The sequence below is a fragment of the Drosophila melanogaster genome, chromosome 2R (genome assembly GCF_000001215.4).
Source record: "Drosophila melanogaster chromosome 2R".
In the NCBI taxonomy this organism is placed as follows: domain Eukaryota; kingdom Metazoa; phylum Arthropoda; class Insecta; order Diptera; family Drosophilidae; genus Drosophila; species Drosophila melanogaster.
The window spans coordinates 9,413,794-9,426,423 of record NT_033778.4 but is presented as its reverse complement, the minus strand read 5'-3'; the positions used below and the strand labels follow the sequence as shown (position 1 = coordinate 9,426,423).

At 43.0% G+C, this 12,630-nt stretch overlaps 3 protein-coding genes across 5 annotated transcripts, besides 1 other annotated feature; 1 reads left to right on the top strand and 2 right to left on the bottom strand.

Moving 5' to 3' along the window:
- Window positions 1-316: 316 nt before the first annotated feature.
- Window positions 317-2,337, bottom strand: prel (preli-like). Of its 2 annotated transcripts, none has more exons than NM_001273895.1 (4): window positions 2,158-2,337; window positions 1,964-2,095; window positions 1,509-1,885; window positions 317-1,177 (listed from the first exon to the last, which is right to left on the bottom strand). In NM_001273895.1, exons 3-4 carry the CDS (start codon window positions 1,821-1,823, stop codon window positions 782-784), a joined length of 711 nt encoding a protein of 236 aa, NP_001260824.1. In that variant the 5' UTR covers window positions 1,824-1,885; window positions 1,964-2,095; window positions 2,158-2,337; the 3' UTR covers window positions 317-781. The 2 variants fall into 2 exon arrangements, with proteins under 2 accessions (NP_001260824.1, NP_610487.3); NM_136643.4 differs by having other exon boundaries at window positions 1,964-2,092.
- A 398-nt stretch (window positions 2,338-2,735) lies between these two features.
- On the top strand, window positions 2,736-4,452 carry CG13955 (uncharacterized protein). The gene is made up of 4 exons (NM_136642.2): window positions 2,736-3,097; window positions 3,156-3,458; window positions 3,546-3,768; window positions 3,848-4,452. The coding sequence occupies exons 1-4, from the start codon at window positions 2,802-2,804 to the stop codon at window positions 4,004-4,006; spliced, it is 981 nt and encodes a 326-aa protein (NP_610486.1). The 5' UTR covers window positions 2,736-2,801; the 3' UTR covers window positions 4,007-4,452.
- Window positions 4,453-5,477: 1,025 nt separating this feature from the next.
- Window positions 5,478-5,547: a mobile genetic element.
- Window positions 5,548-8,577: 3,030 nt separating this feature from the next.
- Window positions 8,578-12,082, bottom strand: wun2 (wunen-2). Of its 2 annotated transcripts, none has more exons than NM_001299319.1 (6): window positions 11,063-12,082; window positions 9,628-10,022; window positions 9,342-9,566; window positions 9,089-9,268; window positions 8,853-9,029; window positions 8,578-8,791 (listed from the first exon to the last, which is right to left on the bottom strand). In NM_001299319.1, exons 2-6 carry the CDS (start codon window positions 9,766-9,768, stop codon window positions 8,774-8,776), a joined length of 741 nt encoding a protein of 246 aa, NP_001286248.1. In that variant the 5' UTR covers window positions 9,769-10,022; window positions 11,063-12,082; the 3' UTR covers window positions 8,578-8,773. The 2 variants fall into 2 exon arrangements, with proteins under 2 accessions (NP_001286248.1, NP_524991.1); NM_080252.4 differs by having other exon boundaries at window positions 9,628-9,779.
- Window positions 12,083-12,630: the final 548 nt, after the last annotated feature.

The following is a 12,630-nucleotide window of genomic DNA, read 5'->3' as shown; positions in this document are numbered from 1 at the left end:
CACCGGGCCAGCTGACTTCTGTATAAAATATGGCAGCCTTGGTTATAACGAATATTTGCAGAGAAATAATTTAAAACCAATTGAAAAATATATACAAATGAATCAAATAGTACGCATTAAAAACCGATTAATATTAACAATTCATTATAAACAAGCTTTACTAAAAAATTAACCGCCCATAACAATAAAATAAAATAATAAAAAAATGAATAGATATTATAAATATTACATAAATTGTATAATATAAATATTATAAATTCTGTAAACATAAATTCTTTTATGACTAGACCCAGTTCAAAGAAACAGCCGTACATTTCTAACAGACTAAGTTTATTTTAATAACTACACTTTTAACCACTACAAGTGTTGGTTTTCTTATATTTTGATAAAAATATACAACATATTACATAGCAATACCAATTTTGACACGGCTTTTCATTTCCTGCTCTTGACCTAACAGAATGATACATAATAATGTAGTGCAAATAAGTAACGATAAATAATAGAATTTGGTAGCATGCAGGAAATGTGTTCAGCAAATTGTGTCTCCGTTCAGATCAGCCGTTTGATTCGCGCACACACGGAATGAAATGCAGCAAAGTATGTAGTTGGATTTGCTTTGGAATAAATGTTTAAAAACACCCGGCGACACGACTCCTCCGCTCGTCATTCTAATTCCGTCCTGGTCAAATCCACAAACTCCTTAACTCCCGGAGCCGAAAGCATTAAAATCTTCGGTCCCATTCGACATCTATTCCAAAAAGTACAGACTAGAAGTTCCTCAGTTCTTGACAGAAAACAGTTGCGCAATCTTGGAGGCATGACTCTTGAAGAACTCGTAGCCCACTTTTGCGGCGCTCTTGAGAGCTCCTTGGTTGTTGAGACTGCCGTTTGTTGTGGATACGGTGATGGTCGTTGCAGGAAGTTCTCCAGCTGGCGAAGTCGTCGTCACCGCGTGCTGGTGATGTCCTCCACCAACCAAACTGTCCGGAAACATGCGCCGCAGCACGTAGTTGAATCCATTGGAGGCCTTGTTGCCATTGGCCTTAAACCGTTCGATGCCGAAGGCGCGAATGGCCCGCGAGAATCCGAACACCTGCGAACTAATGTATGCTCTTCGCACCGCCAGAGTACTACCATCCTTCTGCTCGCTGTAGACGACAATTTCATCGACTTTCTAAAAGGAAAAAACAATGATCATTAATTAGGATTAAATTAAACTTGAAAAGATTAAGTAACATATTTCACATATTCACTAAAAGGGTGCAGTAAAATAAATCGAACAATAATCTTAACCGGATCCCGATGTTCTGTATGCGTTTCATGGGTTAAATATAACAAACAATGCCACAGCATTGACCATCGATCTGTTAGGTAACACTTATGCTTTTGTATTATGCCGGTATTTCGGTCATGCCCAACAGCTAGTGGCTGAATTCTTCTAGACATTTCTTTAAATTGATATGTGACCTATTTAAAGCAATCGTAGTAGGTGTGCGATCACTTGCCATTATCTTGGTCATTCCCAGGTTCCTGGTGAAAGTGGTGAATGTCTTTTTAACCGGGTCCAGCACGGAGTCCTCAACAATCTTGACCGGCACATTGTTGTAGAAGCGAGCTCCCCACTTCGGCACCGGATTCGTCTTGGAGAGCAGCCGGCGCGAGAAGAGCTTGCCATCGCGCACCTCCCGCTGAATAGTGTCCTCGGTGAGGACGTGCGTGCTTGAGGGATTCGGGTAGCGGTTCCAGTAGGCGACCACCACGTTCATCCAGCTGTAATCGAAGACCGTCTCCGTGCGGCAGGTGGATGCTGCCACGACCATGTTGAAGGTGGACCAATGAACTCGCCGATGTGTTCGAAAGTGAAAGCCGCCGTGTCCCTGATCTGAAAAATAAACCGATAATCATCAATAGCAATCGCATGTTTCCGGCTAAAAATAGATCGCCGAATCGATGGACGTACCTTTGCGAGGGGGTCCAAGAACGGGGGTCTCTTACGGTTTTAGAGCTCCAGAGTGCAGTGTGATTGGCACCAATTAGCTGGCACACGTTGATTCAGCTAGCAGCTTGTTGTTGCCCCGACTTTGGGCGCCTACTAAGAATTTAGTTGTGTAACTGCGTCACAAACTCCGGCACAGGGTGCTTCGGGTTCGTTACCTTCAATTTCTGGCAATTTGCTGGCGATATCCCTCGATTCCTGCGTTGCCTCGACCTTCAGTGCCCCCTTCTCCTGTCTGTACACGGTTTCATTGCTTGCTTTCCAAGGGTTTGCTGCCAATTTGGATACAATTTACGCCTGTTCAAAGGCCATCCGGAAACATCTGGTCGCAAAGTTGCCAGATGGTGCGTGTGCCAATAATACCACAATTTGCATTTTCCCAACTATTTAGTATTTTACGTTTGGTTTTGCGCCAAAACGTTTTCTTTTAAATTTCACTTAAAAAATGTTTTTAAGCTTTCAATATTAATTGGCAAATATGACAAATGTTCTTGAAATAACTTAAATCAAAGGTTTGCCGGTATTTTACTACTACATTTACTATGTTAAACTAATAAATTATGAATTTATTGGATGTTGGGTCATATCTAGTTTTAATTAAATATTTAATTATTTAAATTTCGAAAAATAAAATCTATTATTTGAGAAATAGTTATTGCAAATATTTTATTGCTTAAAAATTTATAAAATTAACTCACAAATAGTTGTCATGGGAATTTTTGAATTGTGCGGTGCTTAGATACCAGAAAACAATCAAAAGTTCACATAATTAAGTACAATTAGAATAAAGAAGCTCAAAAAAATGGATGTTGTGGAATTCCTCACACGAACCGATAGGCGCAATCTAAAATCTCAAATAAGTTTCCAGGTGGCGCAAAAGATGCACGAATGGCACGCGGATTTGGACAACCGTCGTTGGAACCTCTGTCTTCTTCTCCAAAAGGAAGCCTTGGAGGCGGATGAGCAGATTGCAGAGATGCTGCAGGCGCAGGCGGATGAAGCGGATCGAAAGCGACACGAATGGATCGAAATGGAGCGATTGAAGCGGGAGGAGGCCGAAATGGAGCTGGTCAAAGTAAAGAAGCAGCAAAGGGAGATGTAGGTTTTGAGTGTAGAATTTTAAGTCCTTTTCCATCTGAAATCACCTCACTTTCAGTGAGAACTCCGAGGCCCATCGTCACATGCTAACCAAGGAGATCCTGCTGGAGTCCAAGCAAGCCCAACTCCATCAAATCGAGGAGAAAAAGGCGCTCAAACGCCGCCAGGCCTGTGTGGAGATTCTTTGGCAGCGCGTCTGGCAGAGATTGGACGAAAGTAAGGCCCAGCAGGAGCAGCATGAGCTGAAACTGCGCAACTTGATTGAGAACAGGTGCCAAGCCCACAATCTAGACACTGATCGGGAGCAGAAGGCCCAGTTCGCCAAGGAGGTGTTGGCAGACCAACGGGAATGTTCCCAGGCGTGAGTACCAGGTTCCCTAGAGATTCAGTTAGTTAATATACTAATCGAATGGATTATGTTGGTAATCCAATCAACTACCTTTCATAGCCTGGAACTGGCTGCCGAAATGGATGTGCTCAAGAAACAAGAAGATCTGAAGAAGCTCAAGGATAAACGGCGCCAGCAGCTCATTGACTTGCAGGATCAGATCAAATGGAATCTTACCATCAGCGCTCGGCAAGCACAGGCCAATATCCGTGAGGATGTGGGCTACAACATCCTCGAAGACCGCCAGATTTACGAGGAGCTCATGGAGAAGCGTTGCGCCAGGGTGAGTTTGCATGCCCGCCTCCAACTGCCTTTCCTCTTAGTCACAATGCCAACAACCCAACCCCTTCTCATTGCTCCAGATTCACAATCGCGATTGGCACCAGCAGTACATGACGCACACGGCTGCCGAGCGAGCTGCTCGCAGGGAAGAGGATCTGGCACGGGATCGGAAATACCTGGGCACTGGGTGTGTGCTTGGCCAGCAGCCGAAGCAACCGTACGGCAAGGAAGTGCGCTAGTACCAGTGGTGGACACATCGTCATCGCCATTGCCATCGATCGATGGGCACGCACTCATGTCACGCCTCACATTTGAATACCATATTGCAATTATATTTACGGCTGATATAAATCAAGCGATGGCGGCGATAAGGAAAAGCGTATCATGCACGGGCGGCATAAAACCAGTGATAATGCCCACCATCAACGTCACCAGGGAAGCTGACCAGGCTAACCCCAACTACCAACTTTGCCAGCCGCCGTCGGGCTAATATGCAAATGCGAAATGCCAGTACAGTCAAGATATTGTAATGCGAACCAACCTCTCCGAAATAAAAAATATATAAGCACCATATTAATCAATCTTCTTAAGATAAGTAAAACAATATTTTTCCACAATAAAATAAATGAAGCTACTGTTTGCTGTATCACCAATACATAATCTAATTTAACAAGCTATAACCAAACCAATAATTACTCAAAGTAGATTTTTTATTCCCATATAAAATGTAGTTTTGACAAATCCAAAATGGCTTTTAAGCTGAATCAATCAAAAATATAGCATACCAGATATTTCAGTTAATGAAGTTAAGGAAGTTGCAATTGTGAACTATAGAAGTTGGACTGTATGAACGATAAAGCTTGTAAGTGTGGCTCGAGCAGCGACTTTGACAATATTTCTGACACTTGGACAGGACTTGGAACTATTTGGACTTGGACACCACCCCGTCATCCTCCGCTTCCATGGGTTTTCTTTTTATAATTGACCGCTTCCGCCGTTCGCAGCGCTTGTCTCCTCAACTGGTTGCCGCTAATTAGAGTTGATCGCTGGCCATGTCTCCGGCAGCAGCTGCAATTGTTGCACGTAGCACGTTGCGCGCTGCACGCCGCATGTTGCAACTGCTGCTGATGCACTCAATATGTAAACACACTAACCGCTGTGTTTATTCAATTAAAACGAGTGCGGGGCAGAGATTTTGCGGGGAGCGACTAGCAAATTGCCACTGCAATTTCCATTGCAATGTACTTGGCCAAATGGCCAACAACGGCTCATTTGGCTGATGAGTGCTCGTTCGTTTGTCCGCAGTTGATAAGCAATTTCGATGGGATTATGTCCATCGGGGTAATCTGTGCTCATCCACTCCTGGCATACACGGTTTGTTTATTTATAATAAGCCAAACTCATGTTTACTGTCCAAACAACCATGTGAAGTACTTTGCGGGATGCACTGGGCAAAATGGATTAACAAATATTTGGATTGATTTATATATTCAGTCTCGGAATATTTAAAACATTCCGTCACACGATTGATTGATGGTTTCGTAAAGTCATGAGGACTCATCATCTTAAAAAGCTGTTGGAATTTAGAACACACATGATATTAACGTAAAAACTATTATAAACATGTTATCAAATAAAATATATCTTTATATCTCAGCATTTAAAATGAATATTTCAATAGAATACAACATGAGAACGATATAAAGATACCGCACTCCAACTAGCTGAGTAATGGGTATCTGTTAGTCGGATAACTCCACCATAGCGTGCTCTCTTCTTGTCTTCCTAATCAAGTTCTGTTTGAGTTGCTTTTTGGATATAACACAAATCATAAATATAAAACAAACGAGTTTGTATTCACAACAAATGAATGAATTAAACTCGAAACAAGTATATGTCCAAACTCACCTAATGAGGTCATCATTCCTAAGTCAGATATAGTCACTTGTGTAGCATAATTATTGATGGGACTAGTGTGGATCCGACTGTTTTCAATGCATAGGTACATGGATAGCAATCCGGCGTCCCACCGCGCCGCCTGTCCAGTTGCACAACACGATCCCATGCATCACGCAGTTTCGACTTCAAATCTAACTCCAGCCAAGCCTGAGAACCAAGTGAACCGAATAGGAAACGTGGAACCTGGACAAGCCGGCGGCGCATTTTCAAAGAGAGGTGTCAAAGTCGACTCTGAGTTGCAGTTGCCATGGCCTGGCAGTATCCTCCTGCTGGGATTCCTCACGGCATGTCATTAGCTGCGAAAGGGGTGGCTCAGTCTGGGTTATTTATGTGACACTTACAATCGTGACAACGTTTGCCAAATGCGCCGGGGGAAAATGCATTCAAATGGAAATATATCTCAAGAACAATGCTGCAACATTAGTTAACAGGCATCGCATCGGATCAGGAAATAATGGGGAGGAGTTGCCCAGGTAACGAGCATTTTCCTAATATCCGCATAAATCTGATGCCCTCCGTAACGCCTTCTGGCTAAACTTAACTTCAGTTTTATCCGGGCATCTACAAGATTTATAGATACCACCTCGAGGCCCCGAAGCTCGACTTGTACTCATTAATAAGCGTTTAGAGCCAACGCTAATTGCCAACGCCTCCAGCGGCGGGTAAAATGGCAAAAAAGGGAAAACCCAGGACGGCAAGTTGGCCAAACAATTGCCGGCTATGTGGGCGAGCAGGACATGTCGACCCGATGATCCAGGTTGCATGGCCCTCCCATTGTGAGGTTTCACATGTTGCACGTAGTGCATATAGAGAAATCGGAACAAAAGGCTGCGGTCAAGCACTGATTGAAATGCCCACGCCTGCCCACGTCCTGCGGTTCCACAGGCCTCCTGCCACGCCCCCTTTTATACCAATCGTGCTGTACGTGCCTGACAAATTTAACGCCTATGTTGCAGCCATGAATTGTGGCCTCTGCCCGCCAGCGACGCGGAAAATAATGTTGCACCTAGAACAAGTGGGATAATAAATGCAACGAAGAATCGAAACTACTATTACCCTATTGTTGGGCATCATGCTGAGTAGATCACATTCAATGTATAGAAAAACATATTCCATCTTAAAAAGAACATTGTTTTGTTCTTTGCTAATTTATTTTATTTCTATATGAGTCGAAAACTAAACAATTATCATATAGTCATCAGTGATAAAATTTCGAAAATTAAAAGGGTTGCCTTATCATAACGAAGTCTTAGTTTTGAAACAACATTGATAGGCTATCTGGTTTGAAATACAAAATTTCCGACATTTTTTATGGCACATCGCATGGATGAATCACCAAGAATTTATTAGAAAATTATGTAAATATTTGGTATTATGATTAATTGTATAAATTTTGGAGATATGTGTCATAGGAAATGCATAAATATATATTATATATTCGATTCGGAATTTATATGACTGATAGTAATACTCCATCTGAGTACAGAGTGCCTACAGGGTATCAAGCTGTGGCGCACGCAATAATTCTTTTATAAAAAAACCCCCTCTTTCCCTTGGAAAAAAGGTGCGATTTACCTTTTTGTTCCACGGTATTGTTGCAATTTTCATGCCTTCAAATGGATTTCGCGCCTGAAATTTTCTGGCCAATTTCCATTGCATAACGAAGACTGTCGAAAATTGCCAACCCGCTGGCCATTGTCATAGGCAGAAACTATGAGCCACCCCCCTATTCCCTTGCCCCTCGCATGACCGGTTTGGATTTTGTGCATCTGCTTTCCTTTGAATATCTATTCCCATATAGATTTCGACATAAACTTGAAGCCATTGACAGAATCTTTCCCCACATCGACATCGGGAATCAAAAAAAAAAAAAAAAAAAAAAGAACGCTGAAATTGACAGCAGATGCGGGCAATTGAAAATTGGGGAAATTGGGGAATCGGCCGACGAGGAGGAGTGTGGTTAAATGCAATTATGCGATAAAAGCGAAATAAAAAATTGTGTTAATTGTTGAGAAGGAGGCTTGCAACGAAATTTCGGTACGATCCACTCCGGCGAACGGCGATGTCTTGTTTGTCTTTCGATCTTTTACGGCCACATCAATCTTTTCGTGATGTCCGAGTGGCCTGAGTGCTGATAGCCGGAATGGTGTTCACTGTACAGTAATAACAGCAACGCAGACGCACTGAGTGAGTGGCACTTGGCTGTCGCCTCCAACTGATTGAGTGATGCATCTTCCCGTGGCTCCTGTTCACTTATGATTCCTGTTCATCTTGCTGAGTGGCCAGGGCAATAAATTCGTTTAATATGCAAATCAAATGCAAATTGATCGGGAATGCAAATCTGGAAGAGGGGGGTAAGGTGCCACAGACTAATTAAAAATCACAAATTGGCCCGCTGACTTTGCGCCATTGGCTAATTAGCCATAGATCAGAGATCTCTCAACATGGCCCGTGTCCATAAGACAGGTTTCGCTATCTGGCCAAGTCTCCTCCAAATTCAAATGGCCAACTGGTTGCAAATCCACAGTCAGTTGGCAATAGTTTGGGGTTATTAATCTCCGCTGTCAAGGACACTTCCTCGTGTAATTTGATTTAAATTGCTTGTTTTGCTCACTAATTTCGCAACTTCTTACACCGATCATATCAATTGATTTGACCAAAGCAAGCCATTAATCGCCACGCCGCCGATTTCAACATTTGCAACCAAACTCGATTTTGTGGGGAGTGTCCTTCTATGAATAATAATGCAAGCAGTTGGTGTAAAAATTCAAAACTTGGAATGCCAAAGATTTCTGTCAAAAGATAAAAGCATCCACATATTACCTTTCGATTAAATATCAATACAGATTTAATGGTAAAACACATTGAACTGAAGTTTATTAAGTAAAATCCTTCACACATAGATAAATAGATACTCCTATGCAGACATGGTCAAATTAAAACAATGATAAAACTGAAATTGCGCCAGATAAGACATCTTAAAGCGAAAGCAGCTCCACGCGGTGGGTTGATGGGGTTTGGAACCCGCGAAAAGTCAAGGATCCAGCCTACCACATAGTCGATGTCTGCGAAGGAAAAATGTTACTATAGAGGTCCTTTTCAGGATATACAAATTGCAGAACACACCACGACGACTGCGTAGGTCAGTCCGATGCCAGATCCTGCCAAGACATCGGACCAATGGTGCTTGTAGTCGGAAACTCTGGTGAGAGCCGTATACCAGGCGAACATGAGCAGCAGGAACTGAAGCAGGTGGCACAGCATTCTCAACTGCTTCCATTGCATTCTACGATGTAGGTAAATCTGGAGGAGACAATGATTGCTTTACCTATTCCCATGGCATTGGATTGACCCGAACTTACCACCAAGTAGAGCATGGAGTAGCAGGCGAAGCTAGCATGTCCACTGGGAAAGGACAGGCGCATGTCCTTTAGCTGCTTCGATGTAATGTCCACCGCCGCACAGGTGAACTCCTCGATGTAACGAGCAGCGTTAATGGGATCACTGCAAGTGGTGCCATCTTTCATGACGGGCTGACAGAGCTGCGAGCATAACAATTGTGTTAATTAATCACCTTTAAGGAAACTAAATATGTACATCAGTTCCTTAGCTTACTGTGTAGAAGTGAGGTCTCAGCCGTCCAATGGAATACTTGGCGATGTTCGTGGATAGCTGCTCTACGCCCAATCCGAAGATAAAGATACCCATCCTGTGGTAGCACTCCACCAGCCAAGTGGGCAGCTCCAAGTGGCACAGATGATAGCCACTGCACATCGTGCTCTTCGGAAATGGACTGTGCAATCGCTTGTCCTGTCCCCTAAAGAACTCCACCACAAGCATCTGCAGGGGATAAATGTATTAGCCCTATAAGATAGTTAAGTTAAAAGTAGGCCCAACTTACCACAGTAAGAGGCAAGGCGCCACACATCAAGTAGAGAATCCAACTGGGCATGGTGGAGTCTCGATATGGATGCCTCAAGGAGGAATCATCGCAGAAGAATCCGCGCTTAACCGCTTCGCCCCAAAGCGAAAATCCCAGCATAGGTAGACCAACTGAAAGGATAGGAATATCAGAAGCACGCTTAAAGATATATGCCCCACATTTTTATCTCTTGCAACTCGAGTGGGGCTTTTTGGGTGGCCCAGCACAGTTGTGGTGTCCAATTCATTTATGGGCAAGGTCTGCTGATCCAGCCTTAATTGGACCAGTATAAACACAACGATAGCAACGACGATGATGTTGGGGAAATGAGTTCAGCACAATCAAATGAAAAATGCTCCCCTCACAAAAAGAACCTGCCACAAATTGAATAAAATAAATCAGTCCGAACTCGATGATGCGCGAATAAATAATATATGTATATATCTTTTGGGGTTCGCTCGGGTGAGAAGTGCCTATTCACCATTGAAACATTGAAACGCACAGCAGAATGCCACAAAGGAGTCCAGCACATCAACATCACACAGTTGGAAACATTTTGGGGCAATTTGGAAATGTTTTTGTTTGAAAACAAGGCGGGCGCTAGGCGCTAGCCTACCTATGGTCTATATGTACTATGAATATATTGTTCGGGGGCTTTGTTGCCTAGATAGCGGAACCCTCTATCTGGCTGATGGATTCAGATGTGGAATGGGTTTATGACTGGCAAGTGCAGCAGATCAATTGCTGCCACATGATAACAGATCATAAAACGTGTGAAAGGCCGTCGGGAAAAAGTGTGATAATACTTTTCCCAAAGTTTTCATTTCGTTGAAGAGGAACGCAGAGCTTTACGAATTTAAATGATATAGTACTATGATTTATTTCAGACTTTGATTAGGAGCAGCTATTCTCAACGGTTGAGTGCAAGGGAAATGGGATCATTTCGAAGACAATTCGGGCGTTTTGAGTTTAGTTTTGGGGCATGCTGCAATACCATGTTTTTGAAAAAATATAGAATTTTCCTTTGTGGAGAACTGAGAACATCTTGGAAAGGAAGTGTACTTTTCTTGTTACCATCAATTGTTTTAATGCTATTTACTTTGTTGTTTATTTATTTTGAATGGGTTCGTTTGTTCTGCAAAATATATAGGCTTGTATACTATTGTAATGTAAGCTAAAGTACTCTGCCGTTTTTTGTTGAAGCAAACAGAAAATTCATAAATTTCGAAAGTCCCCCAAAAGTGTAGAAAACATAGTTTACTCAAATACAACAATCATACAATAGGAAAATATTCCACTTAAAACTACCAAGTTTAACCTACAGTTATCTATGCTTCTGACTTCCGCTTTACAAGCCGATATGATTCACTTGAACTTCCCACTAATTCTCGGATATTGTCAAAGCATTACTCACCGCAGCTGAGCAAACAGAGGTCCGTGAGGATCCTTCCGAAGATTTGTCGTGGTCCACGCAGCGGTGGCTTCTTGTTGCTGGCTACCGCGTACAGTGAACCCTGGCTACGGGTGCTATCAACGAAGGTGGGCAGCTGCAGGTCAAGTTTCACATTGTTGTTGTTGTTGTGATTGGGGCCTGAAGCGGCGGCTATAATACTGGAAGCCGTCGGCGAAGAAGGCTCTTCACCGCTGCTGCTCTGGCTCTCGAATCTCTGGAGCGGCGTGGTATCGCAAACGCTGACGGGTCGCAGGGTGCTCATCGTGTGGGGGAAATGGGGAATCTTCGTGGTTTCTAATCTGATGGTGCCCAAGGAGTCTGGCTTCAATGAATGGCACTATTGCACCTGGACGCCACGACGGTGGTCATCTTATCATCGGGCGGAGACGGAGACACACAAACGAATTGTTTGAATAATCCTCGGGAGTGCCTTTCCTCTTCAGAATGTGCTAATGGGCGCTGCCTCTTGCGCGGCACGGCGATAAGGCTGCAGGTATTTAAATAGAGCTCTCAAATCGATACTGTGGTGGTAAGAGGCCGCGGCGTCGGCGTTTTGTGGGCGGTACGAAATTGGGTAAGGTAAACGCAAAGGTGTACGGGAACGAAAAATGCTATTGTGCATGCGATAAGCGATGAGCGATCGTGAATAGCGATCGACTAAGTCCGAGTCGAAATGCTGCTCAAATACTGAATACTGCTGGCGACGCACAAAGGTAAATAATGCGAGGTAAGAATCTGTGCACTTATTTGGACTGCATTTTCCCGCTGCACTTTATGGCTGTTTGTTTGCATTCGTTTTGTCACTTCGAAGGTATTTTCGTTCTTGGTCTAGTTCTTTTCGCACTTGGTTCTGCTTTTCTATTTGTTTCGCATGCGCAGCGCCGCCACGAAAACGGCAGACGAATGAAACCGAAAGAAAACGGTTGCCCAACCCGACGACGATCGACCGTCCGCACCGTTCGACGTCGAACGAAGAAGTAAGCACCGGATTTCAGAGCAGCGTTGCGCTGCCCAAATACACATATATCCAGAAACGAAATGAATACAACAGCTGTGCTCTCTCCCGCCTTTCTATTGCAACTCTCCAGCGAGCTCTCTCATGGATAAATGAGCGCGTGGAAGTGAATCGTACAGCGTTGATCAGTGATCTTTAAAATAACTTTTTTATATACATATGTATATTTGAAAATAATGTTAAAGATATCTTATAAAAAAAGCAACTCATTGTAACTAAAATTATCTTTCTTATTAATAAGGAAAATTACTTAGAAAAATGCATTATACTAACTTGATACATGCATATATGCTTATTTCCTATTCGTTAAAAGACTTACACCCACTCCATCTCAAACTTCGCAATATATTTCAAACCTTGCTTTAAAATTTATCGGATGAATTCATATCAGTACATCCAAGCTTTAAACACACTCAATGCGCAGAAAAGTAGGCACTGCATTTGGAACTGTAGACAACATACAACTAGGACACATGTGCACTTATGAAAGAAAACCCCAATTTCTGGCTTTTTA

Bases quoted from the DNA above. Each gene is read 5' to 3' on its own strand.
- prel (NM_001273895.1), bottom strand. From the start codon at position 1,823: ATGGTCGTGGCAGCATCCACCTGCCGCACGGAGACGGTCTTCGATTAC. The intron at 1,178-1,508 runs GCAAGTGATCGC...TTTTCCTTTTAG, and splicing joins TGGGAATGACCAAGATAATG to AAAGTCGATGAAATTGTCGT.
- CG13955 (NM_136642.2), top strand. From the start codon at position 2,802: ATGGATGTTGTGGAATTCCTCACACGAACCGATAGGCGCAATCTAAAA. The intron at 3,098-3,155 runs GTAGGTTTTGAG...CCTCACTTTCAG, and splicing joins AAGAAGCAGCAAAGGGAGAT to TGAGAACTCCGAGGCCCATC. The intron at 3,769-3,847 runs GTGAGTTTGCAT...TCATTGCTCCAG, and splicing joins TGGAGAAGCGTTGCGCCAGG to ATTCACAATCGCGATTGGCA.
- wun2 (NM_080252.4), bottom strand. From the start codon at position 11,363: ATGAGCACCCTGCGACCCGTCAGCGTTTGCGATACCACGCCGCTCCAG. The intron at 9,780-11,062 runs GTGAGTAATGCT...CTATCCTTTCAG, and splicing joins CCTCTGTTTGCTCAGCTGCG to TTGGTCTACCTATGCTGGGA. The intron at 9,567-9,627 runs GTAAGTTGGGCC...TATCCCCTGCAG, and splicing joins GCGCCTTGCCTCTTACTGTG to ATGCTTGTGGTGGAGTTCTT.